At 33.8% G+C, this 24,453-nt stretch overlaps 2 protein-coding genes across 4 annotated transcripts; one reads left to right on the plus strand and one right to left on the minus strand.

Annotated features, from left to right (window-relative positions):
- Positions 1 to 2,146: 2,146 nt before the first annotated feature.
- On the minus strand, positions 2,147 to 17,151 carry LOC140044674 (voltage-gated hydrogen channel 1-like). 3 transcript variants are annotated; one of them, XM_072089285.1, is made up of 5 exons: positions 17,021 to 17,151; positions 5,092 to 5,333; positions 3,874 to 4,189; positions 3,174 to 3,341; positions 2,147 to 2,807 (listed from the first exon to the last, which is right to left on the minus strand). In XM_072089285.1, the coding sequence occupies exons 1-5, from the start codon at positions 17,091 to 17,093 to the stop codon at positions 2,635 to 2,637; spliced, it is 972 nt and encodes a 323-aa protein (XP_071945386.1). In that variant the 5' UTR covers positions 17,094 to 17,151; the 3' UTR covers positions 2,147 to 2,634. The 3 variants fall into 3 exon arrangements, with proteins under 3 accessions (XP_071945386.1, XP_071945387.1, XP_071945388.1); XM_072089286.1 differs by having other exon boundaries at positions 5,092 to 5,330; positions 17,021 to 17,108; XM_072089287.1 differs by lacking the exon at positions 17,021 to 17,151 and adding an exon at positions 9,820 to 10,036.
- Positions 17,152 to 17,247: 96 nt separating this feature from the next.
- Positions 17,248 to 22,694, plus strand: LOC140044675 (PRKR-interacting protein 1 homolog). Its single transcript, XM_072089288.1, has 6 exons — positions 17,248 to 17,510; positions 18,180 to 18,258; positions 18,921 to 19,021; positions 19,122 to 19,207; positions 20,034 to 20,089; positions 22,374 to 22,694. The coding sequence occupies exons 1-6, from the start codon at positions 17,397 to 17,399 to the stop codon at positions 22,460 to 22,462; spliced, it is 525 nt and encodes a 174-aa protein (XP_071945389.1). The 5' UTR covers positions 17,248 to 17,396; the 3' UTR covers positions 22,463 to 22,694.
- Positions 22,695 to 24,453: the final 1,759 nt, after the last annotated feature.

Genomic DNA, 24,453 nt, shown 5'->3' on the forward strand with positions numbered 1-24,453 from the left:
AATCGTGAACTACAATTTATTTGTTTTAGATATTCAACTAATCAATTATGAAGGCCTTTACTTTACGTGTCAAATTTAGGTGCGATTCAATGTTACTATAGGAGGCTAATTGAACTAATTATATGCTATTTATTAATCATTTAATCAAATTTAGGTGGGATTCAATGTTACTATAGGGCCCCGTTTCTGCTGCCAAAAATATACCGTATATATACGGTATATTTTATATACGGTATATTTTTTGGCAGCAGAAATGGGTCTCATAAAAAATATACCGTATATATATGCGGTATATATACCGCATAAATATCCCCATCGTTTGTGGATATTATACGGTATATTCCAAAATATACCGTATATTTCGTACCCCGTTTCTGCTGCACTCAAAATATACCGTATATGTGACCCGGCCCATGACACGAGGTCAAAAACTAACAGAGCGTGACGCGTTTGTTTGGTTTTTCTGCTGCATTGACACACACGTGTATAATAAGCAAGCAACAGATCAAAATATCACTGTGGACTGGAGAAATAACTATTTTTGCAATTCAATTGTGGGGAGAAGCGAAGGTTGGGGGGAGACTACATGGCAACAGAAGAGATACCGAGATTTACAAAAGTATCTCAAATAAAATAAAAGCAGAATTTGTGGTAGACTTAATAACGCCAAAGTTATCGGCAAACGCCGTCCTCTTCTTTGCATAAATGTAGTCAATGCCCATTCTACATTTCTAGATTGTTTGTGCGATGTAAATTCGTTGCCACTTCTGATCATTAGATTTAAAATAGAAAGCAATGCTAAGACGTTTTGAGAAACCATCATTGTTTTGTTTTTGTCATGTAACCTCACTACACGAGACTCTATGTCAATCCATACTTCCGTCTCACAAAATGCATTTTGGGTATATGAAAGCCAACTTTTTTTACAGCCCACCCACGAAGTATGTGCAGCGGAAACGGTGCACGAATTTCATATACGGTATATATACGGTATATTTATACGGTATATTTGGGATTGGCAGCAGAAACAGGGCCTAGGCGGCCTGGTAGGCCTACCAGGAAAACACCTTTACTGTTTATATTATCGATTATTTCTGTTGCTTGCTCTATTTATAATTATAAATGGTGTCTACTACGACCGATATATAAGTAGGCTACGAAAGTTGTTATTTGATCATTTTGTTCCAAAATTAACAAGATGCTGTTGTCATGATATATTGCGATACAAATGTTAAAGCACCGCTCACTGTCACCCACTTTGATAAACTATGCTTTTGGTCTCTTGGTACGGTCACGTTAGAGACTGTTTCAGTGATTGATTTACCCCTATTAATGGTTTCCTCCTGTGTGTAACGTTCAGATAATATATATAATAATATATTAATATGTATATTATACATATACACTGTCCTTTACAATTATATTATTTGCATCTTGCGTTCTTATGATTAATAAATTAATAATTAAATGTGATCTAAAAAACGTAGGGAAGGTGTCTTTAAATCTATTGAGACATTCATACTACCTCATCAGAACGTTAATGGCATTTCACAACAGTCCCACATAGAATATCCACGTTACCTTATAACAAACTTACCCTACCACAATATAATCTAATTTGCTATATTACCCTGGAAGCGATTTTTTTAGCATACCTAATTTATGGACCACCATGAAACATCACAAAATAAACATGCATTACTCATCAGTCATATGCATAGGTGTCACCGAGGAGTTGGTCATGTTTGCGAGAACCATTCGAGAACACCCACTAGAGGGTGCGCGAGTGAGGCAAGCGAACCATGTAGTATATATAAAGAATGTTTTGAGCTGAGCTGAAAATAGAATATTTCATCTTTCATCAAATAAAAGTATTGTACACATATAAGAGAATTTTCCAAAGCATATAGGAAAATAGTTTTGTGTATTCTTAGCAGACAGGTCTATTTTTAATTGGGTGACAGAACCAGATAGATGATGCTTCATTTGCCAAGTCATGCATATATTGCTGGAGGGCTTTATAAGCGGCGGCACATTTGGTTCAATCCTCTCTTTTGTTTTAATTAAGGGTATGTTCAGACTGCAATTGGTTTTTGGTTGAATACAGTAATAATATTATATTTTTCCCATTTTTTTCTACGTGATTTATTTTATTTAAGCGGCAAAATGGCCTATTCAAAATCTGATTTTATTAATCTTCATTTTTCATATTTTTGGGGGAGAATACATCTTTCAGTGATTTTGCAATTGCATTAAACAACTAGAACATTAAGTTTATTAACAAAATGACAACTATTGTATGAAGTGTTTCTGTAAATATTATTATTGTTATTATTTAATGTACTGATGCATGCAGTGTTATATGCAATTAAAAATAATATGTTATAACTTTATTGTCCATTACTTGCTTAGCAATAATGTAGTACTGTATTCACTCACTGTTTACATTTTATATAAAATATAGAATTTAAAGTAAAAAATCATGGCATGACATGTATTGTTTTTTTTGTGTTTCATAGTTGAGAAATATAAACAGCCAGCATATACATGTCTCATAATTTTACCGGGTGGTGTGGTGTCAGGACATTTTATTTTCAAAAATAATTTATTTTTATATTAACTTATGTGTTTACTCTATTCTTTTTTACACTCTTCATCTTGCATTTCATAAGTGACTTTAGAGGAGGTCGTTGACAAGTTGATACCATCATTTCCTTCATGTAATTCACTGTAAGATGGTGGTCCATTCAAATCAACTTCTACAACCTGCTTCTCATTCTTCATTGAATCCTTTTTTGTTATTGAATCTGCATAAAAAAATATTTAAAATATTTGTCTTTGGAAAATTATCCAATGAGGATAATTACCTCCCAGACATCTTTACCTAGTCTGTAGCATCCTTAATAACAAGTTATACCTAACTCGAAGGGGTTGTTGGTTGGGTGGGATAATTGTTGGGTGGGAGTATATATTTCAGGATACTAGGAGGTACAGAGTTGTCTCCCTTAAGGTCAATTTACACAGACAAGCGGTAACGGTATTGAGGAAAACCATGTAGCTTGTCCCAGGTAGAGTTTGTATCTATCCTATAAGATAAGATTCAAACAATACTAGCAACCCCTTTACCACCCCAATCATGACATGTTGAGGTTACAGACGCTATCACAACTTACTTAATACTATGCCTTGCTTTTGTGCTTCTGCTACGATCATTTCCATTTGTTTTTGTTGTTCTTCATAATGTTTTCGTAATTCGTAAAGTTCAATTTCAGCTTCTTCTCTTAGAAATTTCTGTGCTGTTATCTTTTCATGGGCCTTAGCTTCTACAGACAGTACCAGACCTAGGAAAACAAAAATTAAAATACTATTAAAATGGGACTACTGTTGCAGATTGGCATGAAACTTGCAAAAAACCAAATGAATTTTTATAGCTAGATTTTTTGGTACGAAATTTTGTAAGGAAAATAGGAGGAACAGAAGCAGTTGTAGATAGTAAAAAATAGTAACAAATATCCCATAGAGGAGAGAATTTTATAACGGAAAGGAAGGGTGCAGGGATGTCATTGTGTGTTTATGTGGTAAAGTGTTTTACAATAATTACATTACGTTATATTATTTTTCTAAAAAGTTGTGGGTAATAAAATTATTCAGTTTCATGAAAAAATTACCTTGTCACAAATAATATTCCACACTAGACTGAACAATTGGGATTATCAAGAGTATTTTATCATTCATTAGCGCAATTCACCTAACTGGTTAAAATCTGCTTTAAATTGGTTTGATGACGTATATAGTACGTGAAGAATGTGGATATTTAAAGCACAAAAGGGTTGTGTGAAATAATTCACCTAGTGTAAAGTAGGCTTTACTCACCATTAACTATTCTAACAATCCTCCATAGACGCAAAAATATAAGCAACTGGATGACTGCCATGAACGTTTCCTCGTAAATAAGAAAAACAATGTCTAACACGAACGAAATAATCACAATCACCGCGTCAAACATTTCCAATTTGTGCTTAAAAAATTCTAGTTGAAAGGCGTACAATTTGAACATTATCTCAACAAGAAAGATACTAAGAATACAAATACTCATGTAGTGGAGAACCAAGGCTGCTGTCAATTCTTTCTCTGCTGTGTGTTCTTCTTCATCACCATCGCCTTCACCTTCACATGCTTTGTTTTCATTCTAAGAACAATAATAGTAATATTGTAAATAATAGAGTTTGTTTCAATTACATTTATAGCATGGAGTAGAATTACACAATTATCTTATAAAATCTAGTTTCAATGCAACTTCATTGCAGAAAAACAGTGCCTTAAACCGAACCAAGGGTCTGAATGGGATATTTGTATTATGAAATCGGAATCATTGCCATCTCATCACCATCATTTATTATCAGTACTGGATATTCATCATTCTCATTAAGTTTAAAACATCATTGCTTGCCATTACTTTTTCCGCAGCTTTATGATTTATCGCAATAGTTAAAGATGTATTGTCCCTTGAAACACAAAAAATAAAAAAAATAATCATAATTTAAATTGGCCATATCAAAGTAATATTAAAGTTATTCACTTTAAGTCGAAAATTCAAGCCAAAAACAACAAGTTTACGTAATTAACAAGTACATTAATTTGATTACATTTCGTCTGGAAAATCGTCACGAGCGAAAGTAAACAAAGATTTGCATGATGCTAATTAGGATTGTTTACAACTCGTCGCGTTGAGAAGGTGTTTTCACACAGATTGCGAGGAAGTTTTATGATTATGCATACAGAGTAGCCAAACATGCGCGTTGCATTATGAGATATGTTTTGATTGAAAACTTTGACTGGAAGTCAAAGTTATTTTTTGAACAAAAAAAAGTCTGTATTTTGGTTAAATTATTTTTTTTTCGACTAATTTTTGGTGAAAGTTAATAACTATTATGATACTTCAAAATATTTTAAAAAATTGTTTTTTTTAATTAGTCAGAGGGCAATACATCTTTAATGTCCCCAAACTATTTATCATTCCGATTGGTTTATGAGCATGTGCAGATTTATTAAACATTTATTGCATATACTACTGTATACTGATCTACGTACCTCTACAGCTGACAAATCCAAGACCAACTCGCATATAACCAGGATACAATCTGCAAGCACTAATGCAATGATTACAACATGGAAATTATGGCTATGTAAAATACGCTGTAGTTTTCCACGGAATGTGTCTTCGCCGGCCGTGAATGTTATATGGTGAGTGGGAGCTGCACCAATCTCTGTGTCTTCATTTTTCACGATCCCTTCTTCATCTTCCTGTTTTGGTTTAAAAAAACCCATCTCTTCTGAAAAATAATTTCCAGACAAACTTTTTTAAACAGAGTATAATTGCCTATGATTGAAAATGTTCATCTGGTTTGAAGATACGTTACTAATTTTATAATAATATAATTGCCTATATTATCAATACTGGGGTTCTTGGTCCAAATTGTGTATAATGTATATTTCACTGATGTACTTCTCTTTGTGCATATGTTCATTTAAACAGAAAGAGTATAATTCCAGAGTTCTGGGTCCAAATCATGTATAATATGCTTCTCTCTTTGTTCATATACACCATACTTCAATTTAGATGACATCACATATTGGACATAAAATGGCTGTAGGCAAATAGGAAATAGTTTAGATTTAGAAAATATTTCCATGTGGGATTGGGAGTCTGATAGGTGCCTAATATCACAGAAGGCCTATACAAATATTTGTTCTCAATATCTAATTCCTTTTTATTTAGTATCCCATGGATACAGGGATCCCAAGTTAAGAAGACTTTTTTGTTTTGGCCCATAAAAAAATCACCATTGACAATCACTGACCAAAATCTTACAATTTCACCCTGACTGATGGTGCCACACCCTGACAATGCCACACCTTGACTGATGGTGCCACACCTGACAGTGCCACACCAATGACGGTGCCACGCCCTGTGATTAAATTTCCTGCTTACTATAAAATCATTACTAACTGCTGATATTTTTAGGTCTTGCCGTATATTAAAAAAAAAGTACTATAGGCCTATACTAGAGTGACATTGCAGTTTGGTGGTTACGACGCTCAGTTACCGATTCCCAGGGTCCTAGGTTCAAATGATGTTAGGAATGTTTCTAATGACAAATAAACTCCACTCCCAAATACTCCTTTATTATGAATTTGTTTATGTAGATATTCTTCTGTGTTTTTGTTTGTCTTGTGAACGGATTGTCATCTGTTGAGACAGTAAAAGGATTCGGTATTGGCTATCCTTGGCATTCCACCAAATAAATAATAACAATAACAATATAAATAATAAACACATCATGTATTTTTGTATAATATCAAATGTTGGCACTTTCATATTCGTGAGGTTAATTTCCCGATTGATCGAAATCAAAACGGTACTGGGTATGGTCTACTAGTTTTTCTGCTCCCAACCAGTACATCCATTCATAGAAGCTTTGATGAAATAAGCCTACCTGGTGGTAACCATAGAACGGTTCCGAGATAACGACTATACTTCGGCTTTAGTCGATAGAAGATTGAATAAATTGTTAGAGATAGAGTATACGATGTTATGATTATGTGTAGATATGTGATTTGTTCTTTTTATTCAAATGATGTTATGTATTTAATAAATTTGTTATATCAATTAATTCAATTATCGTAGATTGCATATTATGCGATAAATATTATTTAATAAATGTTTGATATATTATTATTATATTAATAAAAAGATATTTGTTAGTATAAATTAAAAATATAGATATAAGGAAGAAAAGCAAAGAGATTGTGGAGCGGCTGTACCAGAATATACAACACTAAGTATTGTAAAGTTAATATATTAAAAATTTAGGCGATCTTGTCAAAGGTCAAGCGCCTTCAGCCTGCCACGTTTCGATATTCAATATTGAACTTGACTTGACTTGATTCGTCGTGAGGTAAATTCCCGATTGATCGTAATCAAAACGGTACTGGGTATGGTCTACTAGATTTTCTGCTCCCAACCAGTACATCCATTCATAGAAGCCTTGATGAAGCAAGCCTACCTGGTGGTAACCATAGAACGGTTCCGAGATAACGACTATACTTCAGCTTTAGTCGATAGAAGATTGAAATATTGTTAGAGATAGAGTATACGATGCTTGATTATGTGTAGATGTATGATTTGTTCTATTATCCAAATGATGTTCCGCATATAGGAGATGAAAGTAGTAGGCGTGGTTGGGTGTAATGATTTTGTATATTAAATAATTATCCAAGACTGCATATTATGCGATAAATAATATTTTATATATTTTTAAAATATTTATTGTTATGATTATAATATTAATAAAAATATATATTTGTTAGTATAAATTTAAAAAATAAAATATAGATATAAAGAAGAAAAGCAAAGAGATTATGGAGCGGCTATTCCTGAATATACAATAATAAGTATCGTAAGTTTAATTTATAAATTTTAGGCGATCTTGTCAAAGGTCAAGCGCCATAGCCTGCCACGTTTCGATATTCATCAAATGTTGGCGCCTTCCGGGTTGAATGATATTCACTAACCCAAATTTCTTTGTAAACAGTTCGTTTTAAAATCAAGTGACACAATACAGATAAAAGACATATGCTTCATCAGATTTGAATGTTTATGATTTGTTACTTAATATTAGTATTAAGTGTAATCACCTCCAAAAATACAAAAGTACAACATATTTGTGAAATAAAACACCACTGCATGGTTTTTCCAGTTTAAAACTGAAGCTATCTGTTAGGATGCATTCCCCCCCCCCCCCCCCCCCCCCCCAATAGATGCTTCAACAATTCAGAATTCCGAAAATAATAATAATAGTGCATATAAGCAAGCTCTTATTGCGCTGAAAATTATTCCCCCGGTAATTTTTTAATCAAACACGTATGGAAGCATACTCCCATAATATTAAGTTGTCTTGATCTAACCAGTACCGATTTAAACACTGGGTAGAGAGGTAAATTTAATTGCAAAGTGTCTTGCCTAAGGATACAGCAATAGTTGGATTCAGACCACGATCTCACGATTAGTAATCCAACGTCCAACACACTGCGCCCTCACTATAAAAACAAACAATTGGCAGCAATTCATTGCTGTCACACTTCCCTATTTCAAAACGGAAGTGTTTGCGTTGCCAATTTCACTCATATATAATAGTTTAGGGAATTACGTTCGTTTGGTACTTTCTTCATATTGTTCATTTGAGGAAGAAATTGTTAACAAATCTGCTGTTTATTTGTAAATGTCATTTTGTCATACTTTTTTTATATTTTCGATCAATGGATAACAAGAAATGTAAACTTTAAGAAATATTGCATGACTTTCAAATCCATGGGAAGTGATTTTGGGAGACTCCTCAGTTATCTGGACAACCAAATGTGTCTTTGAACTCTTGTGTGCTGTTTGATCTGTACATAAAGGACAGGATGGTATAGAATTGTGATATACTGTACCTACGAAAATATTAAAATATCAATGTTAAATTGCTTTATAAACAAATAACATCACATTGTTTGTGGAGTAGTTCTCTGCAGTAGTTTACCCAGGGAGTTGTTATCTAAATACTCCCTGGTTTGCCTTACCTTTTACACAGTTTGCTGAAATAAGTTTAAAGAAAAATTAAATTGAGGCCCATTTCAACGTAAGTTTGTACTTTGTTTACAGTAGGCCATTTACTGAACTTTGTACTGTTATTAGTTTTCTATTTTTGGTACAAGCATGCAGAATTACAATGGGTTTAAGTTATTTATAAGTTACTATCTGACAGTAGATGTTTGTTCATTCTCACCGCCCTCCCTTAACTCTGAAAATCTGAAATAGCTTAGGTGGTGATACACGTTTGGGAGATTCATGTGTTATTTGGAAGGAAAGTTTTAAACTTTTTTAAAAGCTCAAAATGTAGATTCAATAATTTCTTTCATAATTGTAAAATTTCCAAATTCTTTACACAGTTTTTCAATAGATAGAAGAAGAATAGAAGATATCAATAGGAACATTCCCATGAATAGATTTATTATCTATTTTAAAAGCCCTAAAACGTCAATTATTAGTTGGAATTTTCAGTGCTTTTAGTTCCTTAATAGAGACAGTTAACTTGTCACATGTTAATACCTGGATTATTAATTGGAATTTCCAGTGTATTATATAATTCAATAATGACAGTAAATGTGTTACATGTTAGCTTACAGGTAGGGTACCTGGATTTAATATATAATATGCAATGTTCAGCGCATAATTATTAAAGGTCTTTTTCCAATTAAGAACCCAGGTTTTAGTGGTATGTAGTCGCTCTGATTATAAGCCCTCCAACTAAAGACCGGTCACTAGAAGTGGTCTTTAAATCACCCTATTTAGAGGACAAATTAAATGTCAGAATGGTATGCTTCCCAGATTAAATCAGGTTGGTCCTCCTGTCCATTTGTGTGTATTTCAAAAACTGCATTTGTTTGATTTTCAGTCAATTTTCTAACCTAAAGATACATTAAAGTGATCTTTAATTAAATTTGAAGGGAAATGTATTGTTCAGTTGGGTCCACCCATGGTCTTTGGTCTCTAATTTGAGGGAGTCTTTAATTGGCAGGAACTAATGATAAAAAAATAGGCGATCATCCTGGGCCACGGTACGGAGGTTTTTAATTGAAGGGGAGATCTGTATGATACCCCTTTCACTCCAAAAGCAAAACTCTGGAGATGACGCTCTGCTGTGTGAAAGGTAAAGTTAAACAACTCCAGAGTTCAAAACACTGGAGTTCTCCAGTGGGTGAACTGCAGGGACATACCGTGACGGTCAGTGTGAAAGGTACCAACATCAAACTCCAGAGTTTTTAGGTCAACAGGTCATCCTCACACGATCAATCAATCATTGCTTAGTTTTATTTCAAAATACTTTAAATATGTGAACAAAATCTACAAAATAATAAATAGTATAAATAAAACATTAAATGACTTCTGAGACTGGAAAATAATCATTAAATTAAAAATATTATCAATTAAAATGATACAAAATAGAGTATTTACAATTTTATTTCAAAAACCCCGGTGTTGCTATAGGTTGATGTGATGGGGTCTCTTTAGAGTTTCTCAACATTTTGAATGGTCACAAACCCCGAGGAGATCATTTCGGAGTTTGGTGTGAAAGGGATATTATTGTTATTTATTTGGCTGTATGCCAAGGACTACCTACACAATTTAATCACTGTACCCAATATGTGGGAGTGAAAAAATAATTTCATAATTGCAAAATTTCCCAATTCTTACTTTACTCCAGACTGTTATACTGATTTCAATAACTTATTATCTATTATTTCAAAACCTAAAGCGGTGCATTCAGTTCTTTGATAGGGACAGTAAACAAATTTGCTTTTACCTGGATTATTGGAATTTGTCGTCCATTAACTTCCGCGATAGGAACAATACAGTAGGCCTACCTTGGAATGTTGTGGTGCATTAGGTTCCTTGATAGTGAAGTAAACTTTTCAGGTGTTAGCTTATACAGGTAGTGTACCTGGATTAATAATAATCATGCAATGTGCAGTGTATTATTATTATTTATTTTGGAAGTATGCCAAAGATTACCAATATTAATAACTGTCCTAATAGATGATAATCTTTAAGTCTGTGGGAAAGGAGTGGAATTGTTTGTTGCTATGAGAACAAAAATCCTGACATAGTGTAAGGGAAGTAATAGTATAATCTATCAGCTTACTGCACTGCTGCACTGTTCGTTGGTTGGAAAATGATAACACTTGCCTTCTCAAGAGTTACTTAAATTTCAGGGAATTGCAGTGGTGTTTAAATCATGTTTGTTTTCCTTTATGCCAGGTTGTTTTCAATTAGTTAAATTTTTATTCAGAGTCTCTATAAAACATTTATCGCTTTCTGTAATTTCTTTGATCTTAATTTGTTTATCAATATTTTAAGAGGGTGGTCCATTCAGCCGAGAACTACAATACAACACATCTATTAATTTCAACTTTTTGCCAAGGGTAGCTCTAACAGCAGCACTACAGAAGAGCCCCCTTATCTTGACAACAATGAGAGTTGCATATACTCCATATAAATGTACTTATTGTTGATTTGCAATTAAACATCATCTCAATTTATGAAGTGCAATTACTGGATTGGCTTTTAATCAAATCACAAACAGAAAAACTCATTATGAAATATAGGAGATATACATATACTGCCCTACTTTGAGAAAAGGGCTTAACTACATTTTTTTTCGAAATTGAGATTTTTGTCTAATTTGACTGTTGGGGTATATACTCTATCACTTGAATTGACCAGTTATCCCAAGATATGTCTATAAATATGAAATTTATAATAATAATTATTATTGGGAGTTATCTACAAACATGGCCTATAGAAATAATTTTTTTAAAAAGCCTCAACTACAGCATTCCACCAAATAAATAATAACAATATAAATAATAAACACATGTATTTTTGTCAATAACATCAAATGTTGGCGCCTTCCGGGTTGAATGATATTCACTAACCCAAATTTCTTTGTAAACAGTTCGTTTTTAAATCAAGTGACACAATACAGATAAAAGACATATGCTTCATCAGATTTGAATGTTTATGTGTACAGTATAGATTTGTTACTTAATATTAGTATTAAGTGTAATAACCTCCAAAAATACAAAACATATTTGTCAAATAAAACACCACTGCATGGTTTTTCCAGTTTAAAATTGAAGCCAACTGTTACGATGCAGCCCCCCCCCCCCCCCCACCCCCCAATAGATGCTTCAACAATTCAGAATTCCGAAAATAATAATAATAGTGCATATAAGCAAGCTCTTATTGCGCTGCAAATTACAAATTATTCCCCTGGTAATTTTTTAATCAAACACGTATGGAAGCATACTCCCATAATAAGTTGTGTCTTGATCTAACCAGTACCGATTTAAACACTGGGTAGAGAGGCAAATTTAATTGTAAAGTGTCTTGCCTAAGGATACAGCGATGCAGCAATAGTTGGATTCAGACCACGATCTCACGATTAGTAATCCAACGTCCAACACACTGCACCCTCACTATAAAAACAAACAATTAGCAGCAATTCATTGCTGTCACTTCCCTATTTCAAAACGGAAGTGTTTGCGTTGCCAATTTCACTCATATATAATAGTTTAGGAGATTACGTTCGTTTGGTACTTTCTTCATATTGTTCATTTGAGGAAGAAATTGTTAACAAATCTGCTGTTTATTTGTAAATGTCATTTTGTCATACTTTTTAAAAATTTTCGGTGGCAATTAACTTTCATGACAAATGCTTCCTTTTAAACTTTAAAATCACCACCATTCAAATTCTTCAAGTGCAATTTTAGAAGAAATTTGAGTGATCAATAATATCAATGGATAACAAAAAATGTAAACTTTAAGAAATATTGCATGACTTTCAAAGCCATGAGAAGTGATTTTGGGAGACTCCTTGGTTATCTGGACAACCAAATGTGTCTTTGAACTCTTTTGTGCTGTTTGATCTGTAGTACCTACGGAAGTATTAAAATATCAATGTTAAATTGCTTTATAAACAAATAACATCACATTGTTTGTGGAGTAGTTCCCTGCAGTAGTTTACCCAGGGAGTTGTTATCTAAATACTCCCTGGTTTGCCTTACCTTTTACACAGTTTGCTGAAATAAGTTTAAAGAAAAACTAAATTGAGGCCCATTTCAACGTAAGTTTGTACTTTGTTTACAGTAGGCCATTTACTGAACTTTGTACTGTTATTAGTTTTCTATTTTTGGTACAAGCATGCAGAATTACAATGGGTTTAAGTTATTTACAAGTTACTATCTGACAGTAGATGTTTGTTCATTCTCACCGCCATCCCTTAACTCTGAAAATCTGAAATAGCCTAGGTGGTGATACACGTTTGGGAGATTCATGTGTTATTTGGAAGGAAAGTTTTAAACTTTTTTAAAAGCTCAAAATGTAGATTCAATAATTTCTTTCATAATTGTAAAATTTCCAAATTCTTTACACAGTTTTTCAATAGATAGAAGAAGAATAGAAGATATCAATAGGAACATTCACATGAATAGATTTATTATCTATTTTAAAAGCCCTAAAACGTCAATTATTAGTTGGAATTTTCAGTGCTTTTAGTTCCTTAATAGAGACAGTTAACTTGTCACATGTTAATACCTGGATTGGAATTTCCAGTGTATTATATAATTCAATAATGACAGTAAATGTGTCACATGTTAGCTTACAGGTAGGGTACCTGGATTTAATATATAATATGCAATGTTCAGTGCATAATTATTAAAGGTCTTTCTCCAATTAAGAACCCAGGTTTTAGTGGTATGTAGTCGCTCTGATTATAAGCCCTCCAACTAAAGACCGGTCACTAGAAGTGGTCTTTAAATCACCCTATTTAGAGGATAAATTAAATGTCAGAATGGTATGCTTCCCAGATTAAATCAGGTTGGTCCTCCTGTCCATTTGTGTGTATTTCAAAAACTGCATTTGTTTGATTTTCAGACAATTTTCTAACCTAAAGATACATTAAAGTGATCTTTAATTGAATTTGAAGGGAAATGTATTGTTCAGTTGGGTCCACCCATGGTCTTTGGTCTCTAATTTGAGGGAGTCTTTAATTGGCAGGAACTAATGATAAAAAATAGGCGATCATCCTGGGCCACGGTACAGAGGTTTTTAATTGAAGGGGAGATCTGTATAATACCCCTTTCACTCCAAAAGCAAAACTCCGGAGATAACGCTCTACTGTGTGAAAGGTAAAATTAAACAACTCCAGAGTTCAAAACACTGGAGTTCTCCAGTGGGTGAACTGCAGGGACATACCGTGACGGTCAGTGTGAAAGGTACCAACATCAAACTCCAGAGTTTTTAGGTCAACAGGTCATCCTCACACGATCAATCAATCATTGCTTAGTTTTATTTCAAAATACTTTAAATATGTGAACAAAATCTACAAAATAATAAATAGTATAAATAAAACATTAAATGACTTCTGAGACTGGAAAATAATTATCAAAAAAATTAAATATATTTTTTTTTTAAATTAAAAATATTATCAATTAAAATGATACAAAATAGAGTATTTACAATTTTATTTAAAAAACCCCGGTGTTGCTATAGGTTGATGTGATGGGGTCTCTTTAGAGTTTCTCAACATTTTGAATGGTCACAAACCCCGAGGAGATCATTTCGGAGTTTGGTGTGAAAGGGATATTATTGTTATTTATTTGGCTGTATGCCAAGGACTACCTACACAATTTAATCACTGTACCCAATATGTGGGAGTGAAAAAATAATTTCATAATTGCAAAATTTCTCAATTCTTACTTTACTCCAGACTGTTATACTGATTTCAATAACTTATTATCTATTATTTCAAAACCTAAAGCGGTGCATTAAGTTCTTTGACAGAAAACAAATTTGCTTGTACCTGGTATTGGAATTTTTCGTCCATTAACTTCCGCGATAGGAACAATACAGTAGGCCTACCTTGGAATGTTGTGGTGCATTAAGTTCCTTGATAGTGAAGTAAACTTTTCAGGTGTTAGCTTATACAGGTAGCTTACCTGGATTAATAATAATCATGCAATGTGCAGTGTATTATTATTATTTATTTTGGCAGTATATGCCAAAGATTACCAATATTAATAACTGTCCTAATAGATGATAATCTTTAAGTCTGTGGGAAGGGAGTGGAATTGTTTGTTGCTATGAGAACAAAAATCCTGACATAGTGTAAGGGAAGTAATAGTATAATCTATCAGCTTACTGCACTGCTGCACTGTTCATTGGTTGGAAAATGATAACACTTGCCTTCTCAAGAGTTACTTAAATTTCAGGGAATTGCAGTGGTGTTTAAATCATGTTTGTTTTCCTTTATGCCAGGTTGTTTTCAATTAGTTTAATTTTTATTCAGCGTCTCTATAAAACATTTGTAATTTCTTTGATCTTAATTTGTTTATCAATATTTTAAGAGGGTGGTCCATTCAGCCGAGAACTACAATACATAATAATAACAACACATCTATTAATTTCAACTTTTTTTCCCCGATAGTAGCTCTAACAGCAGCACTACAGAAGAGCCCCCTTATCTTGACAATGTAACAATAAAAGTTGCATATACTCCATATCAATGTACTTGTTATTATTGTTCCAAGTATTGATTTGCAATTAAACATCATCTCAATTTAAGTGCAATTACTGGATTGGCTCTTAATCAAATCACAAACAGAAAAACTCATTATGAAATATAGGAGATATATACTTCCCTACTTTGAGAAAATGAAAACTACATTTTTTTTAAATTGAGATTTTTTTCTAAAGCGTGGTTCCCACTAGCGACGCAACACAAGGACGTAACGCAACGCAAGTGAATTGACCAATCACAAGTGATGGCTTATTCGCTTGTGATTGCTAACCGTCTATAACTTCGCTTGTCATTGGTTAAAACGCTTGCGTTGCGTTTACGTCCTTGCGTTACGTTCTAGTGGGAACCAAGCTTTATTTGACTCTTGGGGTTACACTTGAATTGACCAGTTATCCCAAAATATGTCTATAAATATAAAATTTATAATAATAATTATTATTGGGGCAAATAGAAATAATTTGATAAAAGGCCTCAACTATAGCAATTAACAGTATGATGAATATATAATGAGGCAGATTAATGCTCTTAGGGGAAAAGCCTTTTTCATATATTTTGTAAATTTTTTACAAATTACCTGTAATTAAAAGTTAACTAAAGTTATTAAATTCCTTCTTTAATATACCTGGATTATTAATTGTAATTTTTTGTGCAACTTCTGTAATAGTGACAGCTAGTGATTGTGTCACGTGTTAGCTTATGAATAACCCAGGTACAGTAATCAATAGGACCTGGATTTAATTCATAATCATGCAATGTTCAGTGCCTAATATTACTGTTATTTATTTTGGCAGTATGCCAAGGAATACCTACATAATTTAATCACTGTAGCCAATAGGTGGCAGTCTTTAAGGAAATGGAGTAATAATTTCATAATTGTAAAATTTCCAAATTTTCCCTTCCAAAGGAGAGGTTCTACCGTATTCAATTATTTGCTGAAACAACAATTTATTTCATATAATAGCTCGCCATGTAACCCACAATCGTCCAATCAAATGACAGGAATTTATTTAGGTGTTATATAATGCAATACACAATGTTGCCAGCTTTGTGTTGGAGTTCCTCAATGGTATTGGTCATTGTCATGGTTATTAACAATATATATCAAGAACTTTATTTTTAAAGGATTTGTTAATGCATTGTATATTTCTATGGCCAACTAAGAAATAGACAATGCTTCTTTCTTTTTTAAACTATTACGAAGAATTGTTTGGTTGACTGAAAAGAAATCTACGAGTCATCCTGATTCAACAATTTCATTTCGGAACTCAAACTTTCACCTAAAGATTTTTAAAAGGAATGTGGTTATTTTGATCTCTATTCCTATTGAGGAAATATTGCTTTAAAAACATAGAACATATGGCCAGGATAAAATGGCTACTTAGTTGAGTCAAGTCTCAATCAAGTATACGGTTACACAATCAAGTCTCAATATACCGGTCTGTCGTAATAATTTATTCTATTTTTTATTTTTCAAAACAAACTTTATTGCTTAACACAATTAGTGCTGCAATATGGATAATAGAGAAATCTGTGAGACTGAGAGTGAAATCTAAGACTAAAAACTCAAATTTGGAAAAAAACTTAAAATAAGTATTTAACCTTTTTAAAAAAATCATCTCACTACCTATGTCTGGTTTTGATCATTAACAATACTATTAATTCCACTTGTTGCTTACACAAACACTGTAGGCATTTATACAATATATATATGAAACAGGAACTAAAATGTTTCTGGTAATGACCCAGACAGTGTGAAAAGGTTTTACAATACTTTACTTCTACACTTACTGTCTATTTAATTTTTAAACATTAGTAATTACCATCATAAATAAACTAACCATCTTTTCCACCATGATTCTTTTTTGAAGTCTCAGGCAAACTTTCTTCTGTTTCATTGCTGTTTGACTCCATTTCTTGCAGATAAAGCTGTGATTTGTGAAGAATAAGAGTAACCTACTTGTAGCAACTTAAACAACCTGTAGTCATAATGAATGTGTTAATTGTCATAACCAATTACAGACTAAGAAAACAAGTCTTTCCTTTAATTAGTAAACAATCACAGCAGCTGTAAGATATTGAAAAGAGTACCTACTGACTGTATTATTACTTCAAATGTATTGATTGTAAGTTGAGGGCGCACTGCTCTTTTGATCTTTAAAAAACCCAGAGAGTTGTTTTTGTTTTGTAATTTATTTAATTGAAAGTTGTATAAAAATGACCGAGGAAGAGGAAGAAAAGAAACATGTGAAACCTAAAGACCCTGTATTTGTTCCGAAGTCTACAAGTGCCAAACATCGCCTGCATATTGAACGCTTGATGAAAAATCCGGTAATTTCATATGCATAGCCTGGCTAGTTAGGCCTAGCCTAGTAGTAGCCTAGCTAGTAGGCCTAGTAAGTAGGCACTAGGGGCCTAGTGGCCTACTAGGCTAGGCCTCTATAGCTATTCTTCGCTTGAGGAGGACCTAGGCCTAGCTAGCCTACTAATGCCCTGATACTATAAGCTAGAGTAAAACCTTTTACCACTAGGCCTAGTAGTAGTTTTACCTACTGTTAGCTAAACTTAACCTAGGGCTAGGCCTTGCCCTACTAACTAGAGGCCTAGCTAAATTTAATAGCGCCCAATTACTGTATTAAAATAAAAAATAATAATTAATATATTATATAGGCCTAGATATTTTTGTATGCCTACCTACCTATACCCATGAAGGTATAAAGGGACACCCAATTTTTCCAATCAAAATGTCAACTAAGTCTGCGTTTAATGCATGGTTTCTTACTGTATTGGTACAGTGAAACTGGCAACAGTTTTGACCATGCCGATAGCCACTTCCCTTTAATTCATAGATAGGGTTGATATGGTGCCTCTTAAATATCCTTTTACAATTGAAAGATACATTTTACCAAACTGCTAAATAAAATAAACAAATTGTATAATAATTATGATATTAAATCCAATTATTGCTCCTCTTTCAACACTAATGTGATCATATTTCAGGAAAAGGCTGTGTTTATACCTGAAGTAAGGAAAGTATGGAAACCCAGAGATGCCCCAGAGTTTGTCCGTGATGTAATGGGTAAATTTAATTGCTTTGCTATTGCACTTATACTACATTATCACATTCCATTTCAAAATTGTATGTAAACTTGATATACCTGTAACACCTATAATACATGCAAGATATTTCATACCTTGTCAGTGTCGAGTTGAGCCATACTACAGATATACTACATCGGTTAAGGCTGCATCACATCAATAATGAGATATGCCATTATTGCACACTCACTCGCTCTACCCTCTGTTGGCATCACTCTCTTGTCACATACTTCATACATGCTAACACTCTGTTTTGGCCGGGAGACTACCATACTGTATTTTAGACTTGTCTCCCGGCCTAGCATCATGCTCCCGGTTTCCCACATTTTCTCCTAGATTACAAAGATGTGTTGTTTCTGCATTAAAATATAACCAAAAAAATCTAACACACACAAGTTTTGTTGACGATATTTAAGCCATTATACAACGGTCATAATTTGGTAGTTTTTTTTCTGAACAAGATTCCATGTCACGCACTGCACTCTTTACCTCTCCTGGTCTTGATAATAAATAGAGGGGGCTGTTGCCCTAAAAAAAAACACCTAGTTTTTAAACTTCATATGTTGGTATGTATGATACTTGGATGCCTCATTCTTATACCTGTAGTATTGTTTTAACTATTTTCTTATGGTACTGTTTCAGGTTCAAGTGCTGGTGCTGGTAGTGGTGAATTTCATGTTTATCGTGGATATAGACGAAGAGAACAGATTCGACAAGATTACATTGATAATAAAAATGAGAAAGTATGCTCTTTATTTTTTATAAAATCTTCAACATTTTTCAAAAAACAGAACACGTTTTTTTATTAACCATAAATTATATTTTTTATTTTGCAAATTTCAGGACGAAAAAGAAAGTGAATTCCAGAAAAAGTTAGAAGATAATAAAAACAAAGCAGAGGAAAAGACTGCTAAAAAGCGTGCTAAAAGGTATTTATGATTTGATTGGTTGCCACACAAGAATGATTATGCAATGCAAGTGACAGATTGTAACCTCCCTAGAGGATAGCAACAACACACTTGGCAATTCTTGGCTGTGTGCCTTAGAGTCTGTTTCTACTGCATAGCGCCGAATAAACCGTTTATTTCAAAATAGATTTAAAATGAAATTTTTTATTGACTGCATTTCTGATAAATTTTTTATCCAAAATAACAGTTTAAATGCAATTGGTCCTGGCGGTTAATTCAATCAAATAACCATAATTTTGTGTTGCAGCTTAAAGTTGCCCAGCAATAACCGGTTAAATGTTGTTCTAACACCGAATTGAATGGCTGTTTTTAACTGTTATTTTTGCACTGCACAAATTTTCCTGTTCTTCTTCCAAGAAATTGGGGTTAATTTATTCACACCGTTTTTTACCGGTTATTTTTATGCAGCTGAAACAGGACCTAAAGAAAGAAACAACGATTGCAATCTGAGACTTTACACATAAAATGACCTTCCACTTTCCATCCTGTGAAGGAGTTGTTTTAGATTCACCCTGCAGGATAAAAATCAAGAGAGGATTAGAAGTTTTTTTACTAGACACCAGTGGCCATATTCACCATTCACATTAAGGGAAACCTTAAAATTTTAAACAATCTCCTATCTAAGTGAATACCATTTATTAAGTTAAATAAAATACTTAAATATTTATGGGAATTATCTCACTTAATTGTGATTGGTGAATATGGCCACTGGATACTACTGAATTAAGCACTTTGTATGTCTGCGTCCATTTCATGCAATTCAATCTCATTTTTGTTACACTTTCAGAAATAAAAAGAAACTCAATGCAAAATTGAAGAAACAAAAAATAGAAGAATCCAAAGGTAAGTTAATACAGTAGAACCCCTACTTTGGGAAACCCCTATTAAAGGGACACCACTACTAAAAGACACCCCTATTAAAGGGACACCACTACTAAAAGACACCCCTATTAAAGGGACACCACTACTAAAAGACACCCCTATTAAAGGGAAACCTTATTAGGAAGACACCCCTATTAAAGGGACACCCTATTAAAAGACACCCCTATTCAAGGTACACCTTATTAGGAAGACACCCCTATTAAGAATACACCCTATTAAAAGACACCCCTATTCAAGGGACACCCTATTAAAAGACACCTCTATTAAAGGGACACCCTATTAAAAGACACCCCTATTAAAAGACACCCCTATTCAAGGGACACCTTATTAGGAAGACACCTCTATTAAAGGGACACCCTATTAAAAGACACCCCTATTCAAGGGACACCCTATTAAAAGACACCCCTATTAAAGGGACACCTTATTAGGAAGACACCCCTATTAAGAATACACCCTATTAAAAGACACCCCTATTCAAGGGACACCCTATTAAAAGACACCCATATTCAAGGGACACCCTATTAAAAGACACCCCTATTAAAGGGACACCCTATTAAAAGACACCCATATTCAAGGGACACCCTATTAAAAGACACCCCTATTAAAGGGACACCCTATTAAAAGACACCCATATTCAAGGGACACCCTATTAAAAGACACCCCTATTCAAGGGACACCCTATTAAAAGACACCCCTATTAAAGGGACACCTTATTAGGAAGACACCCCTATTAAGAATACACCCTATTCAGCCCTCGAAATTGGGACGAAATGACCTCGGCAAAAAAATGCCGACGTAAACGAAGCCCACCTCGGCAACACGTCGGCATTTTTTTTGTTCAGCCCCCAAAGCTATTTTTAGTATTCAATCACACACACATTAACTGTACTGTACCTAAAAATAGCTGTGTTATAATGTACAGCGCATTTGCGGCGCGGCTTGCTCTCTAAATAATAACCACGCAAACAAACCACGTGGTTTTCAATCCCCAATACAAGTTGGACTCTTCCATTCTCTCAGATCAGCCAAGTAACAATAAGTCATGTGATTTGTCATGCCTCACTAAACTCACATCATACGACGATAGAGCTGCTGAGCGTGGTTCGTTGTTGTTGTAAACGCCGGAGCGGTCTAGGCCTAGGCCTAATAATAGCTCCAACGTACAGTACAAATATTTAAAGATATATTTAATTCACTTGTAACGAAGGTAAATTTGAAAAAAACTGTAATACAGTAGGCATAAAACTATCTATTTGCTGTGTATGTGGTAGCCTTGATTTTACTCCAAGGCCTAAATCAATAAAAAGAGCCTCGGCAAATCAATGCCGTGGTAAGCTAGCAGGACCTCGGCATTTACCTCGGCATTGCCGAATGCCGAGGTAAATTTCGCGGGCTGCCCTATTAAAAAACACTTCTTTTCAAGGGTACCTTTTTAAGTGAGTGAGTTGCCGAGCCGAAGATACCCTAAGTGGACACCCTATTGAAAAGAAACTCTTATTCATGGGAGACCTTATCAAGAAGACATCCCTATTCAGGGGAGACCTTATCGAGAAGACACCCCTATTATATTAAGCGGATACCCTTTTCAGTGGCCACCCCTGTCTCCTTAAGAGGGGAGTCTATTTTAAGATAATAAGAATAATAAAGCGCACATATCCACAAAGTGCTCAAGGCTACTATAGTTTATTAGATTGTGAAACGTATAGCAATTTTTAAAAAGGAGATGGATTAGGTAGAGAAATTGCATACTTTCAAATTTAAAATTAATGTAATGTTGAAACCAATAAACATTGACTAGACTGATTAGTTGGCTAATTAGATAATTAATAATATAATAATAATAATTAATAAAAACACACCAAGTTTATTCTTGACATTTGATTGGTTGATTACCTATCGCATGCCATGCAATTTGATCCATCCTCACGATTAAGTGGTACATTGCATTTAGTGTAGGTTTTTTTATGTTTTATCCATCCTGTAATTGGCGAGTTGCTCGCTGTTGGATGCGTATGAAATGTGCAATTGCAAGGATGTTGACTTTTGTGCAATTAAACACCTGTACAATGTCTCTACTCCGCTAACTAATTCTAAGCACCGTTCTTATTATATTGTTTATGGCCTGTAAAAGGTTTTACCAGGTCCAATGTGCTAGGCTAATAATTCTATGTACAGTGATTAGCATTTTTATAGACAATTATATAACTATTATAAAACTATTTTGTTGTTATTAAATTAATTAAAGATCAAGAAGAGAAAGAAGAAGAGGAGGAGGAGGAAGAAGAAGAAGAAAATACAGGTGAAGAAACATGCTTTGTGATTGGTGGAAGGTAGCTATATGTTGCACCTTTCTAAGGTGCTCACTGATTGGTTTACAGACAGACAATCATGATTGAACAATGAGGCTGTTAGTAGACCCAAACAAGAGAAGATGACAAAAAAATGAAAACTTTTTTATTGGTTACACCAGATGATTGTTTTAAAAGTAATTTTATGAGAGGAAAAGAAGTTATGTTTTTAACTATTGTATTGGGTGTGTAGATAAAGGTCTTATATGATGATTGGATTTTGAAGCCTCATTTTTGATTTTTTGTTTTTAATAATATACTCTGGCTCTATCGAGTGTGATTACACAATATTATCACAAAATAAGAGTATATTTTGGTCATTTTTTGAAAATTTGAAGATAATAACACAATATATGTGCATATATGTCAATATTATCGCATAATTATTGAATTTTAAAAAGTGGATATTTTGGGCATTTTTCGAAAAAATCCCTATACTAATAGTACAGGAAAATTTTCTAAAAATAACCAAATTTGTACCCTTTTTTTTTTGACATAACTAGTTACTATGGCTCTATAAGATCGTGATAAAGGTAAAGGTAAAGGTATTCATATTTGTCCTCAAGCTCAACTGGAAACTGAGGAAATTCGGATTAGGCCCTCCACGGACCCACGGCAGCCAGCAGCGCCTACCAGATCAGCACACCGGGAGACGATCCCCTACTCTTTTCGAATAGTGTACCAAGTTCTTTAACGTGCACTGTTAAGTACACGGGACCAACGGCTTTACATCCCATCCGAAGGACGAGGCAATGAGAGTAAAGCATCTTGCCTAAGGATGCAATTAGTATGGTACAGATAACCTCGAACCCCATGCCTATATATAATACCACATTTATATAGCGCCCTTTTCATGAGTAATCATGCTCAAAGGCGCTTTACAAGGATTATTACCCCAGTATTTTTTGGGATCAAACACGTATGGAAATATACTCCCATAATGCAGCCGGTAACCAGCGCAAAGTTGTGTCTAGATCTAACTGGGTACCCATTTATACACCTGGGTGGAGAGAGGCAACGTAGGTAAAGTATCTTGCCTACGGATACAAGCAATGCGGCGAGAGTTGGATTCGAACCTAGGTCTGACAATCGGTAGTCCAACGTCCAACACACTGCGCCACACGCCTCACGTGCTAGTCCGATATTACCATTACACCATCACTCTCCAGTATATACAGCACCCGCCGCGATTTCTAGACAGTCTCCCATCGGCCGTATATATAACACAATATATGCGCAATTATGCCAATATTATCGCATAATTATTGAATTTTAAAAAGTGGATTTTTTGCCCAGTTTTCTAAAAAAATCCTTGTGTTTTCTAAAAATAACAAAATTTTAACCCTTTTATTTTTTGATTCTATAAGATCATGATAACACAATATATGCGCATTTATGCCAATATTATCGCATAATTATTGAATTTTAAAAAGTGGATATTTTGGGCATTTTTCGAAAAAATTCTTGTACTATAGTACAGGAAAATTTTCTAAAAATAACCAAACTTTTACCCTTTTATTTTTTGACATAACTAGTTAATATGGCTCTATAAGATCATGATAAAGGTAAAGGTAAAGGTATTCATATTTGTATTCATATTTTTAACACAATATATGCGCATATATGGCAATATTATCGCATGATTATTGAATTTTAAAAAGTGGATATTTCGAAAAAAATGGCCGATTTTCGACCCTTTTTATTAAATGGTTACTGTTGCATAATAAACATGCGCAGAGACGAATAATGGGTTCTGCGCATGTTATTTGTGCTATAGTAACTAGTTTTGGCATAAATGGTTACTATAGCATAATTCGCTATAGTAACCACTTTTATTGAAAAATAAAAAGGTTGAAAATTTGACATTTTTTTGGAAAATTTGCGAAAAATGGCCGATTTTTTACCCTTTCATTTTTTGACATAAATGATTACTATTGAATAATAAACATGCGCAGAGTCGAATAATGGGTTCTGCGC

Source organism: Antedon mediterranea, chromosome 3 (assembly GCF_964355755.1).
Source record: "Antedon mediterranea chromosome 3, ecAntMedi1.1, whole genome shotgun sequence".
NCBI classification, from domain to species: domain Eukaryota; kingdom Metazoa; phylum Echinodermata; class Crinoidea; order Comatulida; family Antedonidae; genus Antedon; species Antedon mediterranea.